General features: G+C 44.9%; 2 protein-coding genes across 9 annotated transcripts in view; both read left to right on the top strand.

The window, feature by feature from the left end:
- The window catches only part of INPP4A (inositol polyphosphate-4-phosphatase type I A), a 393,978-nt gene that overhangs the window by 65,184 nt on the left and 312,056 nt on the right, over positions 1-16,738 (top strand). The gene's annotated exons all lie outside the window — the stretch shown is intronic.
- The window catches only part of LOC122931482, a 162,109-nt gene that overhangs the window by 29,714 nt on the left and 115,657 nt on the right, over positions 1-16,738 (top strand). The window contains exons 2-4 of the mRNA XM_044285547.1: positions 5,768-5,861; positions 12,822-12,973; positions 13,053-13,291. Coding sequence (XP_044141482.1) covers positions 5,768-5,861; positions 12,822-12,973; positions 13,053-13,291 — 485 coding nt within the window. The remainder of the gene's footprint in view (positions 1-5,767; positions 5,862-12,821; positions 12,974-13,052; positions 13,292-16,738) is intronic.

Here is a 16,738-nt window from a genome sequence, read left to right as displayed (position 1 = left end):
ATCATGTTTTAGTGTCTCCATATTCTGAGAGCCATAGTTTTTTCACTTTCTGGGCGATTATCTTGGGTAGGATCTCATTTTTTGCGGGATGAGATGACAGTTTGGCACTATTTTGGGGTGCATATGACTTTTTGATCGCTTGCTATTACACTTTACTCTGATGTAAGGTAAAAAAATTGTTTATTTAGCACAGTTTTTATTTTTATATTTTTTACGGTGTTCATCTGAGGGGTTAGGTCATGTGATATATTTATAGAGCCGGTTGATACAGACGCGGCGATACATAATATGTCTTTTTTTTCCCCCTATTTTTACCAATTTTTTTTAACTTTATTGGTGGAAAATTACTTTTTTGTTTATTTTTACTTGAAACTTTAAAAATTTTTGGGTGGGAAACTTTTTTTTTCCAACTTTTTTTAACTTTATTTTTTGTCTCACTTTAGGACTTCAACTTTTGGGGGTCTAATCCCTTTTACAATGCATTCCAATACTTCTGTATTGGAATGCATTGGCTGTATGAGTAATACAGTGTGTATTACTCATACAGCTTTAGGCCTGTGAGATCCAGGGGGCTGGATCTCACAGGCTCGCCACCGGAAGGCATCGCGCTGCCTTCCATGCCATCGGGTCCCCCCTACAGCCGCATGGGGACCCGATGGCACCGCCGATCGCCGTCCACCGGATAAGGTAAAACTGCAAACCGCAGGTCTAAATTGACCTGTGGTTTGCGGCGATCGCCAATGCGGCGTTGTGACAGGATGCCCTCTGAATGATTTCAGCGGACATCCTGTTCCGATTAACCTCAGCCGCGCAGCAATGTAATTTTAAACTTAGGACGTACCGGTACGCCTAAGTCCTTAAGGGGTTAAAAAGCTGCCCAGACTTTGTTGACTCCTCTTGGTTTCTCTCTGGGCTTCTCCAGCAGCTCATCTGCATGTGTGTGATGGTGGTGACTCTGTGGCAGACACAGCTTGCATCTCTAGCAGTGCCTGAATTTCTGCTGCTGCTTTTGTCAAGATGAGCTCTCTTCAGTCAGCAGCTATATATATATATATATATATATATATATATATATATATATACATATATATATATATATATATATATATATATATATATATGATCTGAAGCGTGGGTAGACAAAGGAGGCCATATCCAGGAGGTCATCAGTTGCAGGGTCTGAGTACTTCTCATTTAAATACTTGAGGATGGCTCTCTTCGTGTCCTTCGTCAGGTCTGTATCAATGTCATCATCAGCTAGTGGAAGAACTGTGTTGTTTAGAAGGTGGAGCACAGGTTGGACATACGACACACTCACATACTCTTCTCTAGACAGTGCATCTATGAACTCCAACAGCGGACTGAGGGTCTTGTTCATAAATTCTAACACATCAATGTCCTGCCAAGTTGGTACCAGGTGCCTGGTTTTTCTGTCTGCTTTCAGGACCTGTGATATGGCCTTCTCTTGTTCAAGCACCCGCTGAATCATCTGTTGTTGAGACCCCAATCTTGTTGGTGTTTCAGTGATGAGGCAGTGAGGAGGCAGGTTTATCTCAGCTGGGCATTAGCCATTTCTCTTTTCCTTTTCCAAGTGTAAGAAAAGGCACTCACTATTTTCTTGCATTTGCCAATTGCATGTTTAACACGGGCGTCTTTCACACTTCTCTCTAAGGACAAAATTGGAAGATATTATTTGTAGTGTCCCACTAGGTAGGGGTGGGCACTACACAAGGGTCAATTGGTGTGCGCGTTACTCCTACTCACAAGGAACAGAAATGTTATATTTAATTGTGCATTTAATGTATGTTCTAATGTGTTTTTATATGCAATGTTCCCCTGTATGATGCAATAGCAGGCCTAGTTGGGTGTAGTTAGACATCCCAGACACTAGAGGGAGATAGGGAGCCCCTAGTATAAATGTCCAGGCCTAGACAGGGAGAGTGTGTGCAGAGTCAAGAGTCTGAGAAGACAGAGGTTAGAAAGCCTTCTCCTGATATGCAGCTTGATAGCCCTGGCTGCTAGCTATGACCAGGAGGCTAGTGAGGAGATCTAGCCTGCCTGAAGCCAAGAGAGCCTTAGTTAGCTCTGAAGACACCCCAGTAGCAGGACAGAACCTCCTGAGAGAAACCCACAGTCATCCATCAGACTAGTAAGGAAATCCCAGGGAAAGATAAGTAACCCTGATAGGCAGATGCAGTAGAAAGTAAAGCAAGGATTTAATTAATACCAGAGGAAGAGATATTTACCAAGGATTTAAGCCACCCTTTAGGCATTCGGGCCCTGGGATAGAAAGCCAGACAGGAGTTCTAGAAAGGAACAGTGTACGCTATTTCTGAGGAAAGGTACAACCTGATTCTGAGTGCATTGTGGATTTACCCTCTGAGTATCTTGCATAATTAATACCTGCCATTTTGTGGAGTAAGCCTACTTGTGAAGCTGTGATTCTAAGAGACTGTGTTACCATCTGATGTACAAAGTTGGACTGTTTAGTAAAGCAACGTTTGGTTCACTATACTACCTGTGTACCTCACTTATTCCAACTATCAACCGGTGTGCCACCGTCAAAGGCACTGGCGTCACGAATCCAAAAGGGACCTTGCCCCAGGCACTCAAAATACCCGTAACATCCAGGGCACCTCATCCACCATCAGGCCTGGTCCCTACATACAGAGTGTGCCCCAGAGGAACCGTGTCTACCTCTCCTTCACTGCCACATGCCTGCCCAGGGTTCTCCAATACAGTGAGCAACCCTCGATTGCCCATAACCGTGACCTCACCTCGCTATACCCTGCAGGTTTGGCATGTTGCATATTTAGCACAGTCAACCCCTGCATAATGTTGAACTAGTCTAGGACTAAAAGAAATGTTTACCGAGGTGGAGCCTGTGGCTGAAGTCTTGTCCAGCCATTCATTTTTACTGCTTTCACTATATTTGCGCCATTGTCGGTGGTTATGCAGACTTGTAACTCTTCTTTAAGTCCGCATGACTCCAACGCTTCCTTTAATCCCTGAGATAGCAGTTCACCCATATGATCCTCGGGGAAATAAGCTGTCTGTAGGCATCTGCTGCACAACTTCCACTCTTCATTGATGAAGTGGACTGTGAGACTAATGTAAAGCTCCATTGTGCTACTCGACCACAAGTCCATAGAAGTTGCATAGTGTTTTATGTTTTCACTTGCTCGCATACTTTGTCATACAGTTTGGGCATTTCAGTTTGGCTAAAGTGTTTGCGGCTAGGTACCTCGTAACGTGGATCGAGTGTCTTAATCATGTTCTGAAAGCCGCTTTTCTCCACTGTAAGTAATGGCACCATGTCCTTACACAGGTACAGGGTAATGGCATTTATAATATCAATCCACTGCCGATTCTTTTTGTCATACGGGAGTGCCTTTTGAAAATGCTTTTAAAATATCAGTGTGCTGTTGTGTAGGGGCAGCTCCACCTTTTTTCTTTCCACTTGACTGACTGGGCGTTTGTGGAGGGCGCAGTTTTTGGCTATCTTCGTATTCCAAAACGTGCTTTGTTTTGAGGTGATAAAACAAATTAGTTGTATTCCCTGTCTTCGCTAATATTCTCGCCCGGCATAGTTTGCAGAATATATTTTTCTGCTCAACATCCGACTCCTTAAACCCAAACCAGGTCCATATGACCAACGTCGCACCGGTCTTCTTTACGAGCACCTCTTCCTCCTCCCCACATGTAAGCTCCATGCTTTCGAGTCGACCAAAACAGGCACAACGGATGACATCTAGGGCTGCAGGAAACGATTATTTTAGCAATCACGTACTCTAATAAGAAAAACGTTCTTAAACTAACGTATTGCTAATTGCTTTATAATTTTTTTTTTTATTATTTCTTACAGACTGTGGTATAGCTAATTATCAGCCCCATGCCATTGGTATCATCATCCATGTCCCCAGCCAGCGCCATCGGCCCCCTGCCATTTCCATTTGCCATCATCCATGTCCCCAAGCCAGCGCCATCAGCCCAATGCCATTGCCATCATCATCCATGTCCCCCAGCCAGTGCCATCAGCCCCATGCCATTGCCATCATCATCCATGTTCCCCAGCCAGTGCCATCAGCCCCATGCCATTGCTATTTGCAATCATCCATGTCCCCCAGCCAGCGCCATCAGCCCCATGCCAAAGTCATCCTCCAACCCAACTGCCACCCCCCCTACCCCCCCAGGTAGATACGGGCCCCTGCTTATATACCTACCTTTTCTGCAGGATATGCGGCTGGCTGATGGAGTCCGCAGGAGACGAACCATGTCTTCTTCCCAGCATGCACTGGGAGGGACCTGATGTCACACACAGTGTCAGCCAACGCGCTAAAAATGTTAAAACGAAAGGCCCTGGCCGTGTCCCCCATCCAGCGCCATCAGCCTCATACCATTGCCATCATCTATGCCCCCAGCCAGCGCCATCAGCCCCATGCCATTGCCATCATCATACATGTCCTCAGCCAGCGCCATCAGCCCCATGCCATTGCCATCATCATACATGTCCTCAGCCTGTGCCATCAGTTCCATGTCATTGCCATCATCATCCATGTCCCCCAGCCAGCACCATCAGCCCCATACCATTGCCATTTACCATCATCCATGTCCCCCCCCCAGCCAGCGCCATCAGCCCCATGCCATTGCCATTTGCCATCATCCATGTCTCCCAGCCAGTGCCATCAGCCCCATGCCTTTTGCCATCATCCATGTCCCCCGGCCAGCGCCATCAGCCCCATGCCATCATCATCCATGTCCCTCAGCCAGCGTCATCATCCCCATGCCATTGCCATTTACCATCATCCATGTCCCCCCCAGCCAGCGCCATCAGTCCCATGCCATTGCTATTTGCCATTATCCATGTCCCCCAGCCAGCACCATCAGCCCCATGCCATTGCCATCATCATCCATGTTCCCCAGCCAGTGCCATCAGCCCCATGCTATTGCCATCATCATCCATGTTCCCCAGCCAGTGCCATCAGCCCCATGCCATTACTATTTGCAATCATCCATGTCCCCCAGCCAGCACCATCAGCCCATTATGCCATAGTCCTCCTCCAACCCAACTGCCAACCCCCCTACCCCCCGGGTAGATACGGGCCCCTGCTAATATACTTATCTTTCCTGCAGGATACGCGGCTGGCTGATGGAGTCCGCAGGAGACGAACCATTTCTTCTTCCCAGCATGCACTGGGAGGGACCTGATGTTACACACAGCGTCAGCCAGCACGCTAACAATGTGTGCACGAAAGGCCCTGGCCAGTGCAGTGCGGTGCCGAGTTGGGAGGCCACGAGCAGGGAGTGAGAAGCTTCTTCAATTCACTACCGCTTTGTGGTCATCTATCACGATATGGCGATATAGACAAAATCTAGATCGTTGCGCAAATTTATATTGTTTATATTGTATATTGTTTATATCACACCACTCCTACTCTGCACCACAAAAAAGTTAGTGCATGCACTACTTTTTTTCATTGTAGACCGTTGTATGAATCCTACGTCCGCAGTGAATAGCTCCTGTGTCTGCATACGACAACCCTACGGTCGGTGCCCATGCATTGCGGACAGCAATTTGCAGTCTGCAGCACGGGTTCGGCCAGCACCCGTTCGTATGCATGAGCCCTTAAACTGACAATTGTAAAAAAAAAATCTTAAAATCTTTTCTTTCTTTAATTCAGTTGATAAATTACAAATATAAGTGATAGGTTTTGTGACTAATAATAAATATAGTATTTAATTACATATCTTTGTATTTTATTTTTAGACATGGCCCTCTACCAAATTTTTCATCTGTTATCTATGGCCTTAAAGAGACAGGAAAAGCTTTTGTAAGACGAAACTCTATTCATCTGAGAAAGGTATGTTTTGTTCCAGCAGATGCATTCTATCTTGGTCTCTGTTCACACATAAAGGCTAAATTGCCATTTTGCCATGTACTGAAGCCAAATTGCCACCATTTTTGAACAATTGTGGCAAACACAGTGTAAAGATAGAACATGGCCTCAATTTTTTTTTCTATAGTTATTCTATTTCTACAGTGTAATGTATTATAGAACTGTACACACTGTCAGATGAGCAGTCCTTTTACACTTCAAGGCTGGTTTCGCATATCTGAAAAATGGCACGTTTTCTGTGGCGGTTTTCATGGTGATATTACTTTCAATTCTATATTGAAATATAAAACAGTACATGCAATGCATTTTGGTTAATGGTGTTTTGTTTTTTGTTGCAGATGTGTTTTTTTTTATGTTGCAGTCTCATTTTAGATTCCTTATGGCTGCTGCAATATTCAGACTGCGGTCCAGCAGAACTGGATTTCACCGTGCAACCGACAGTTTGGTTCAGTAGGGGGAGAGGGATTGTATGTTACCTCCCAAGGAGACTGTGGTTATTGATTTCCTCTTTTGTTTTTTGTCACTGTATAAGGCCTTATGCACACGACCGTTCCGTTTTTTGCGGGCCCCTTGTAGAAATGCCTATTCTTGTCCGCCAAACGGACAAGAATAGGACATGCTACTTTTTTACGGGGCTGTCTGCATCTTTTGCGGCCCCATTGTAGTGAATGGGTCTGCACCTAAGCTGCAAAAACTGCGGCTCGGATGCGGACCCGAAAAACGGTTGTGTGCATGAGGCCTAAAGGTAAGCCAGTGTATATCACTCTGACACTGTCGGCCAAATGGGAGGCTTGTGAGTCCCAATAACTGTCTCAGCGCACAGACCAAACCTTTCCTGCACTTATTTCTTGCCTTCTGCCCTACACTGTTCATTGTTTCTGAATTGACTGATCAAGTTTGTACATAGCCCATTGTAGTCTTTGGGGGGTGGAGTACAAGCTGTTGAGGCAGCAGAGAAGGGACATATGGCTGCAGTGATTTATCTCACCCCAGAGCTGGTTTATCAGGTGAAAAATTCCCATGCGCTCAATGTTGCAGCCCCTGTAAGTAAGACTTCCATGAATGGATTTGATCTGTCAGATCAGAGGCAGTGATCAGGGCAGGGGTAGGAAATTTACTATGGAATTGTGAAACAAAAAAAGATAACCCCTTTAATGTAGCAACCTAATCAAAGCCATCTGAATTGGGCCTAATTAGCATTTCCACTGTACAACTCACCAGTCAAACCCTATGTAAAGTGTACAAATAATAATAAACCTGAACCACACTCTCATCTAGCCATATGAGGGCTTATTTTTGAGGGACATGTTGTAAATTTTAATGGCACTTTAGCTTGTATTGGAAAACATTAAAAAAAATCTGTGGGCTGAAGTTGGAAAAAGGAAATGCAATTCTGCCTTTTTTATTTGAGGTTTTATTTTTAATGGTTCAGACATTTTGGACACGGCAATACAAATTATGTTTGTGTATTACTTATTTATTATTATTTTTTAATTTTTTTATGTAGAATTGGAAAGGTAACTTGAATTTTTAATATTCTAATAAGTTTTTTTAAACTCCATTTTTTTTCTGTAATTTTTTTTGGGCCCCGTAGGAACATGCAACCCTCTGTTTACTCACTAGACAGCAAGCTGTAATAGCAACTGATTGAAGCACCACAATTTTACTCCAAAAGCTCTCTCCCTCTAACTGTACAAATGTTATCCTTGCTATTGATTGTGGCATCTGAGTGGTTAAATGACCGGAATTGGAGACCTCTCCAATCCTAATCATTGTGGCCAGGTGTAATTCATATTAGATTACACAGTCGTCACCTGCTGTATAGGAAGCGGGCATTACTTGTGAGCCTGCTCCACATATTTACAGCAGAAACAATATTTACGGCATGGTGCACATAAAGGTTAAATGCAACTTTCGGTTCATTACACCTTTTTCTATAAACCTAATTTGTATATATAAAGTGTGTGATATTATTTCCTCATTACATTTTTGCTATTTCCACTTCGGTTAATACATACCGTAGAAGTAGTCAGGAATCAGTTTGTAATATATATATATATATATATATATATATATATATTTTTTTTTTAATATATATCTTTAGGCCTCATGCACACGGCCGTGTGCTGTCCGCATCCGTTGCTCCGTTCTGTGGCCTCACAAAAAAAAATCTAACCTTTCCTATTCTTGTCCATTTTGTGGACAAGAATAGGCAGTTATATCAATGGCTGTCCGTGCCGTCCCGCAATTTTACGCACACAGACTCTATCAGTGTTTTGCGGATCCGCAATTTGCGGACCGCAAAACACACAAAGGTCATGTGCATGTAGCCTAAGGCCCCCTGCACACAAACGTGTGCACCCCGTGGTTGTGCTGCGGTCTGTGGTGCATCCACAGCGGATCGCGGACCCATTCACTTGAATGGGTCGGCGATCCGGCCGTTCCGCAAAAAGATATGTTCTATCTTTTTGTGGAACGGAAGTACGGGACAAAACCCCACGGAAGCACTCCGTAGTGCTTCCGTAGGGTTCCGTTCTGTGCTTCCGTTCCACACCATTCCGCATCTCCGGATTTGCGGACCCATTCAAGTAAATGGGTCCGCATCCGTGATGCGGAATGCCCACGGAACGGCACCCGTGTATTGCGGATCCGCAAATGCGGTCCGCAATACGGCAACGGGGTGCATACGTTTGTGTGCAGGGGGCCTTAGTCTGAGTGTACTGCTATGATGCTATGAATTGGGCAGTGGGTCTGTGTGGCAGACTTTTACTTTAATACCTATCCAACTAATGATGGTTATTATGTTTTATGGCAGGGGTGTCAAACTCAAATTCATCGGGGGCCGCATCAGCAGTTTGGTCACCCTCAAAGGGCCGGTTGTATCGGACTTTTGGGGGATCTGTGGGTGACACTTATGGGGGATCTGTGGGTGACACTTATGGGGGATCTGTGGGTGGCTCTTATGGGGGATCTGTGTATGACATGGGGAGGATCTGTGGATGACACATATATAGCATCTTATGCTATGTGTCATCCACAGATCCCCTCCATAAGTGTCCCTGTAGTAGTGAATGATCCTCAATACACGGGCTAGGGGCCGGCATCTGCTTTTATAATGACAGCGGGGCCCGTGCAGTGACTATTCTACTACACGGGCCCCGCTCACTGTATAATCGTATCTCTAATAGTTAATGGTTACCGTATGTATATAATCGCATAAGGAGCGCTGTGTATTACCGGTACTTACAACTACAAGCGCTCGCCGAGAGGAGGGAGGAGGCAAGAGGCAGGCTGGGAGGACAGGCGCTGGCAGCGTGAGTCATACGTCATGCGCCCACGCCGCCTGTTTCATTCATAAAGTGGGCGGCGCGTGACGTATGACTCGCCCTGCCAGCACCCGTCCTCCCAGCCTGCCTCCTCCCTCCTCTCGACGAGCGCTTGTAGTTGTAAGTACCGGTAATACACAGCGCTCCTTATGCGATTTATTATCACTTCCTATCACTTTATCATATGCAAATTACCTCTCTACCAGCGAGTAGGTTACTTGCTGGTAGCAGCCGCATCCTCCTGTCATGGAGACGCCCCCTCCTCATGTTGATTGACAGGGCAGCGAACGCGCTTGTTCTCTGGCTCGCCCTGTCTGCATTCAAAATCTGGCGCCTGCGCCATACCTGTCTTCAGTCGGCGCAGGCGCACTGAGAGGAGGGCGCTCGCTCGGCCGCTCCATCCTCAATGCGCCTGCGCCGATGACGTCACATCTACACCCGGCGCCTGCGCCGACTGAAGACAGGTACGGCGCAGGCGCCAGATTTTCAATGTAGACAGGGCGAGCCAGAGAACAAGCGTGCTCGCTGCCCTGTTAATCAACATGCGTCTATATGACAGGAGGATGTGGCTGCTACCAGCAACCGCCCTGCTCGCTGGTAGACAGGTAATTTGCATATGATAAAAGTACGTTTTTAGGAGAATCTACTGAACCAAAACCACTCCAGGCAGGGCACAGTGGGCACTGGGCTGGGCACTACTTGGGCGCTGGAGCTGGACTGGAGAGGAGAAGAATGATTTCAATTCTCCCTCCCTGCCTCTCTCTCTGATGTCACTTCCTGTGTGGACCTGACTTCCTTATCAGAGAGAAGGAGGGAGGGACTAGTCTGGGAGGCAGGGGAGGAGCGAGGAGGAGCGAGGAGGAGCGAAGACTGGAGACCGGAGACGGAGACTGATTGAACACAGTGAGTGAGCAGCTGCGCTGCCTGGCATCATTCACTGTAGTGACTGTGTAGACTAGAGGAGGGAGGGGAGGGACTCGGGGAGGCTCGGGAGGAGCGCTGGCTGCGCTCAGCTGATCACCCGGCCCCGGCTGCCGCAGTGAGTGACAGCTTTTGCGATCGGTCTCACAGCACTCTCGGTCGGACAGCCGCGGGCCACATGATGGTGGGCCGGATTCGGCTCGCGGGCCTTGTGTTTGACACCCGTGTTTTATGGAAACTATTTGGACTATTATTAAGCTGTAGGCACATTCACTGCAGTTGATTGTGAGAGATTCAGTAACCAAACTGCTTGCATTCTCCGTGTAATAACAATTCAGGAGCATCGATTCCTATGACATTGCTGTGCCATTCCTTTATTATTTCTAGTAGATGTTTATGAATGAATTGCCAGCAGTCCGCAATCAAGGTCCTCCTAGGCATTACCCGTTTGGGGAGGCATTCTAAATAATGGTGAGCTGCTCACTACTACTTTATATGGACAGACTAACACACAGTGCTTATCCAGAGCTCCCAGTACGAAGAGCCAAGATTTAATATAAACCAGTGGTAAATAAAGTAAAATATTATTATTATAACATATACAAATAAAATATGGTACCTTACACCTCCTATATCAACATAGATAGTGATATATCATCATAAAATACAATGATAGTATCAAAGAATATAGTACAGATTCGATGCATTGTGCTGCTTGACCTATCACATGACTTGATTGTCATGATAAACTTAGTGTCAATGACAAATATTTGGACAGTTCATAAATTGCAGGCTGTGAATTGTGTAGTAGCAGAATACAGTTGTAGGTGTACGGTATATAGATACGTCTTGCTGCAAATATCAGCACTGACTGTGTGAGTCTGCAGCATCTAGTGATGCATGCTGCACCTGTGCCATCATACACGGAGGTAAGGGAAAACTGCTGCTTGTACGCCTGCCCAGGCTCTTATATATTCACAACTGGTCCAACTCCATCTCTCCTTGAGCTTGGCAGTGCCTCGGCTTTACCACTTGCTGGGTTCAGTGGTGCCACGATATAGCTGACATCTGCTGGATACAATAGATGCGTTGGTGCGCCTGGTGAGAATGCCTTGCATCTGTATGACAGCACAATAAACTCTTAGTGCCTTGGCTTTACTGCTTGCTGGGTGCAGTAGTGCTACAATATAGCTGACAACTGCAGGATATGTAGGAAAACCGAGGGCTGGGCTCACAGGTACAGAGGGTGCCACACAGACAACAGTCCTTTCCCAGCAGTTGAGTTTACTGAACAATGTAGAGAACAAGAAGCTGAGAATATATAAAACAGATTGGAACACAGAGAATAAACCAACAGTAAATGTAACACGGTCTGTCTCACAATAAACCAGTAAATGTGATGTTTTCCCCAAAGTCCATTAAGCAGCCTAGCTGCACTTGTATGTTCCTGGACGAGTTCCTCATTATGGTGCACCCTAAGTATTGCGCAATACTATATGTAATCCACAGGGAAATTACGTCTGTCTCTTGTAACTTTAATCCTTACTCCAGCTCACAGCATATACCACCCTATGAGCAGCCAGTGAGATAGGAAGGTGTCAGCGTATGAGTCCCTTAGGGCTATGCATTAGCTTGCAGCCCGTACACCGCAATGTAACTGTACTCGGAGCATTATTGTATGTCAAAATGTAACTTCAACAGTGTGGTGCAATGTGACACGGCAAAGCCGCACTTACAGTTCCTTCATCAGGTTCTTGGTGCTTTTTCTTAATTCCTGGTCCACTCCAGAACTGGATCCTACAGAAACGACACTCCTGGGGTCATCGCTGCAAACCTCCCCTTCGAGCTGTCGCCAGTCTCCCCCTTGAGCCAGTCCATTCCCTTCCAGATTCAGCAGAGATCTCCTGGTCTCCAGCACCCAGCACAGTCTCTGTCTGCTTACTTCCTGCTTCCCCAGGAACCTCCTCCCCTCTGCACAGGGAGAGTATGATGCAATAAGCCATTTGCTACGTGCAGTGTCAAACCTGCATATTCAGTTTGCTATCACACTTGTAAGGGCCCAAAACAGCCCAAACATTAGCTATTTACCAACTTTGCTAAATAAATAGGTTATTAGTATTCCTCTGATAGGCAGCTCCAATGTAGACTTTTATTATCTTATCCTTTTCTGCCATCTACTGATCTTCCTATATATCCAAAAAATAAATAAGGGGGTGATTCACTAACCAGAAAGAAATACACCTATATTAGGCATACTTCTAGCGCACATTGCAGCACAAAGGTAGGAAGCTAGGAAGCTGTCTTACATTTATAATTGGCGATGGATCTGCCAAAGTTATGTAGAGGTGGGTGCCTCTACATCACTCCGGGGGATCCATTGCCAGCTATAGGGCATATTGAAACCGGTGTCTAAATTGCTGGTCTTAATAAATGACCCCCCCTCCCCCCATAAGTCTCTAGTTAAAGTGGTGAAGTGAAAATAAAAATACAATTATTATTCAGGCTAGCTGAGTTTTGGGGTACCTGACCCCTCCTCTGTAGTATAGAATTGTTATTACATGGGGAATACAAGTAGCTACCAGAACACTTGCCAGGAGAGGTGACAAGGTTCAAAGTTGAGATTACACCGTAAACACATCTTGGTAGTCATATTATTCAGTAACCAGTTTTTATTTAGGTTGTAAGGAGAAGATCAAGATTGGCTGATCAGTATATAGCTATTCAACATCGACAAGACCAGGTACCATTACCCACTCAGCCTGGTCAGGATGGGAACAACTATACAAGAAAAGAAGCACAAAGAATAATTCAGTGGATGAAGGAGAACCGGTACTTACTACACCATCTATACATTCTCTTTGATTGCTAATATAAACTTTTCCAGAGTGTCTGATTTCCTTATTTTCAGGCAGGAGTTCATCCAAAGCAAGAATGGAATTGTAATTAAGTCAGGCTATGATCTCACAGATGGTCGGATAAGATTTCCCCTGCAAGTCAATGAACCTAAGACTGTGACTGTTTCTATTGACAATACATCCGATGAAGCCGTGACATTTGTCCAGTACAAACTTCTGCGTAAGATGCGGGTGTTTTCACTTCAAGATGAACAACAGATTTCTGCTGTCAATACAAAAATTTTGAATCCAGGTAAAGCAAAGTTCTATAGCAAAATACACCTAAATATTAAATAATGCAAGCAGAATTTTTCCCCACCAAAATAACTGGCCCTTAAAAATCTGAATTTTCCTGTAATGCAGTGGCACACACAAAAGCCTATGGGCACATACTGTACAACAGTATGGCTCACATTTTTGCGTTATTTTTTTTTCTTGGAAAAAATTCTTCTGTAATACAGGCCCCATATGTGAGCAAAAAACTGTGGGCATTTGGGGAGCACATTGAGTAAGACCTGCGTTTTAGGCACTGGTCTTAATAAGCCTCTGCGCTGGCAGTGGGTCCACCGAAGTTATGTAGAGGCGCCAGCCATGGGCGGACTGGAAACTTAAAGAGGCCCTCGAAAAAATACTAAAAGTGGCTCTGTTTTGTAGTTGGGTCCAAATTGATGGCACATTATACCACCCCGGCAGAGCCAAATACCACAGTCCATCACAAAATACTGCTGGCAGCACAAAAAACATCCCTGAAAATGTCCACTGGCAAATTTCCCTTCAAGGTTTATGGCCAATCCAACCCTGGCGCCAGCTCTTCGGTATATCCACTGCCGATTCTAAATGTAAGACTGCTTCCTTGCTGTCTTTTATATTTAAACCAAGCGTACAAAATGATGACTGAGACAGCCCATCCCCACCCACACCACTCCCCCTTTTCTAAGAGCTGACGTGAGTGGGGAAGTCGCGGATTCTGCCGCAACTTGGCGTGCAACAGAATTTGAGCCAGATACACACCACAAAAGTGGCATATGTCTGTTCGTAAACTACCCCCTTGGTTTTTACAGGTAAAATATGTTGAACACCTGCAAAATGATGCACACAACCAAAAACATGTGCTGCTAAACCACACACATTTGTGGAAAAACTGCATGATATTGTAGTTTTCTTTTCCTAGGAAGGGGCACAACAGCCATAATTTGTTTTTTTTAAAGGGGTTGACCACTTTCTGGCTACTTTTGATCAATGTGTTTGTAAGATAACTATATGACGCTTACTACTATAGCCTTTGTTGATATTCTGCATCATTTCCTGTATTTCATAAGGTATGTCCCCTTGTTTGGCAAGTCTTTTGTTCTTTTGATGTTTGAAAATTTAAATACCGGATCCGTTATTCCGTCTGAAACCGGATGATAACAGATGAGGTCCTGTCTGTGGCAGGCGCCGCACTATGAAGTGCCTTTTGCGCTGTTGCATTAGAAGAATTTTGATATCTCTGACTTTTTAGTCTAACCAGACTGTCTCTTACTCTGTAATTCCTCTAGTGCTGTTCTATGGAAACAGAAGGTTTAGGGTCCATTCACACGTCCGCAATTTTATTCCGCATTTTGCAGAACGGAATTGCGGACCCATTCACTTCTATGGGGCAGCACGATGATATCTCTGTGCTGCCCGGATGTGCTGCCTGGATCTGGAATTGCGGATCCGCACTTCTGGGACCGCAATTCCGTTCCCGAAAAAAATAGAACATGTCCTATTCTTGTCTGTGAAGGTTCTCATTTATCCAGGTCATGGTATATCTGTAAAGAATAAATCAAGGCAACTGGACTTACTGTAGATTTCTTGAAAGCGTTTCCCTCCTTCTTCCAACGAGCTTTCTCAATTCTGAGTGACTGTGCAAGAATTCTCTGGGAATAAATATGTAACTGAATCAACATCTGGTAATTATACCCAGCATGGGGTCAGAAGTCATTATACCCAGCATGGGGTCAAAGCTGTTGATTCCATTATCCTAGTTGGAGTCAGTAGGTGATAATATCCTCCCAGAAAAAGGTGTCAAGACAGCATTGTATGTGGCAGACATATGGAGGAAGTAGAAAGGAAAGCCCTGACCACTTTCATGGGAATTACACTGAGTCATTGGTTCAGATATGTGGATGACACTTGGGTTAAAATTCATAAACAAGAGTTACAGGCTTTCACCGACCACATCAACTCAGTGGATCATAACATCACTTTCACGCGGGGAGATATGCAGAACAACAAACTAGCGTTTCTGGACTGTCTTATAACAGTGGAAGAGGGAAGGAACCTGGAAATAGAGGTCTATCGAAAACCAACACACACAGACCAGTACCTGCTATTTGATTCCCACCATCCGCTAGACCACAAACTCTGAGTCATCCAAACTCTACACCACCGGGCAGAGAAAATCCCCACCAGCACAGAGGTCAAGGCGAAGGAATTCAAACACCTCAGAGGGGCACTTAAAACTTGTGGGTATCAAAATTGGGCCTTTGTCAAAACAGAAGGAAGGAAAAGAAAGAGCACCAAGACTAATAGTGAGGGCGAGAAGCATGACAGACACAAGAATATGGTTTTCCCATATGTAGCTGGGGTGTCTGAGAAACTCAAAAGGATTTTTAATAAACATCACATCCCTGTCTGCTTTAAACCCAGCAACACACTGAGGCAATAACTGGTTCACCCAAAAGACCCAACGCCTAAACACAAGATGGACAACATTGTGTACGCAGTCCAGTGCAATGAGGAATGCTCAGAACTGTATATTGGCAAAACAAAACAACAACCACATCAGCGTATAGCTCAGCATAGAAGAGCCAAAACCTCTGGTCAAGATTCAGCCGTGTACTTACATCTAAAAGAAACAGGTCACACCTTTGAAGACAGTCAAGTACGTGTTTTGGATAAGGAGACCGACTGGTACAAACGAGGTGTGAAGGAGGCCATCTACGTAAAAAAGGAGAAGCCAAGCTTGAATAGAGGCAGGGGAGTTAGACATCTATTGTCTACCACATACAATGCTGTCTTGACACCTTTTTTCTGGGAGGTCATTATCACCTACTGACTCAAATTAGGATAATGGAATCAACACCTTTGACCCAATGCTGGGTATAATGACCTCTGACCCCATGCTGGGTATAATTACCAGATGTTGATTCAGTTACATATTTATTACCAGAGAATTCTTGTACAGCCACTCCAAACTGAGAAAGCTTGTTGGAAGAACGAGTGAAACATTTTCAAGAAATCTACAGTAAGTCCAGTGGCCTTGATTTATTCTTTACAGATATGTCCTATTCTTGTCCTATTCTATTAGTGCCGGCAATGTGCAGAACGCACATTGCCGCTGTCCGTGTTTTGCGGATCCGTGGATCCGCAAAACACACACGGATGTGTGAATGGACCCTTAAAGAGCACACCAAATGCTTGAAATAACTTCTTTATTAACTTTTCTTCATGTATAACACTTCCGCCTCCGCAGCAGATAGTCCATGTACAAAACACGTGTTGAATAAAGTATCACAAAATGGCAGTATGCATAAGACGGTGGTTCAACTGTTCAATCTTGTCATTCAACATAAAATGGTGGATATATTTCTCTCTTCAGTATCTGTACTCTCACTTTAAGTTATTTAAGCACTTTATGATCTCTCTGAGAGGTATATCTGAGGTTAACCAATAG

Source organism: Bufo gargarizans, chromosome 3 (assembly GCF_014858855.1).
Source record: "Bufo gargarizans isolate SCDJY-AF-19 chromosome 3, ASM1485885v1, whole genome shotgun sequence".
Classification (NCBI taxonomy): Eukaryota; Metazoa; Chordata; class Amphibia; order Anura; family Bufonidae; genus Bufo; species Bufo gargarizans.
This window is presented reverse-complemented; position numbering and strand designations above follow the sequence as displayed.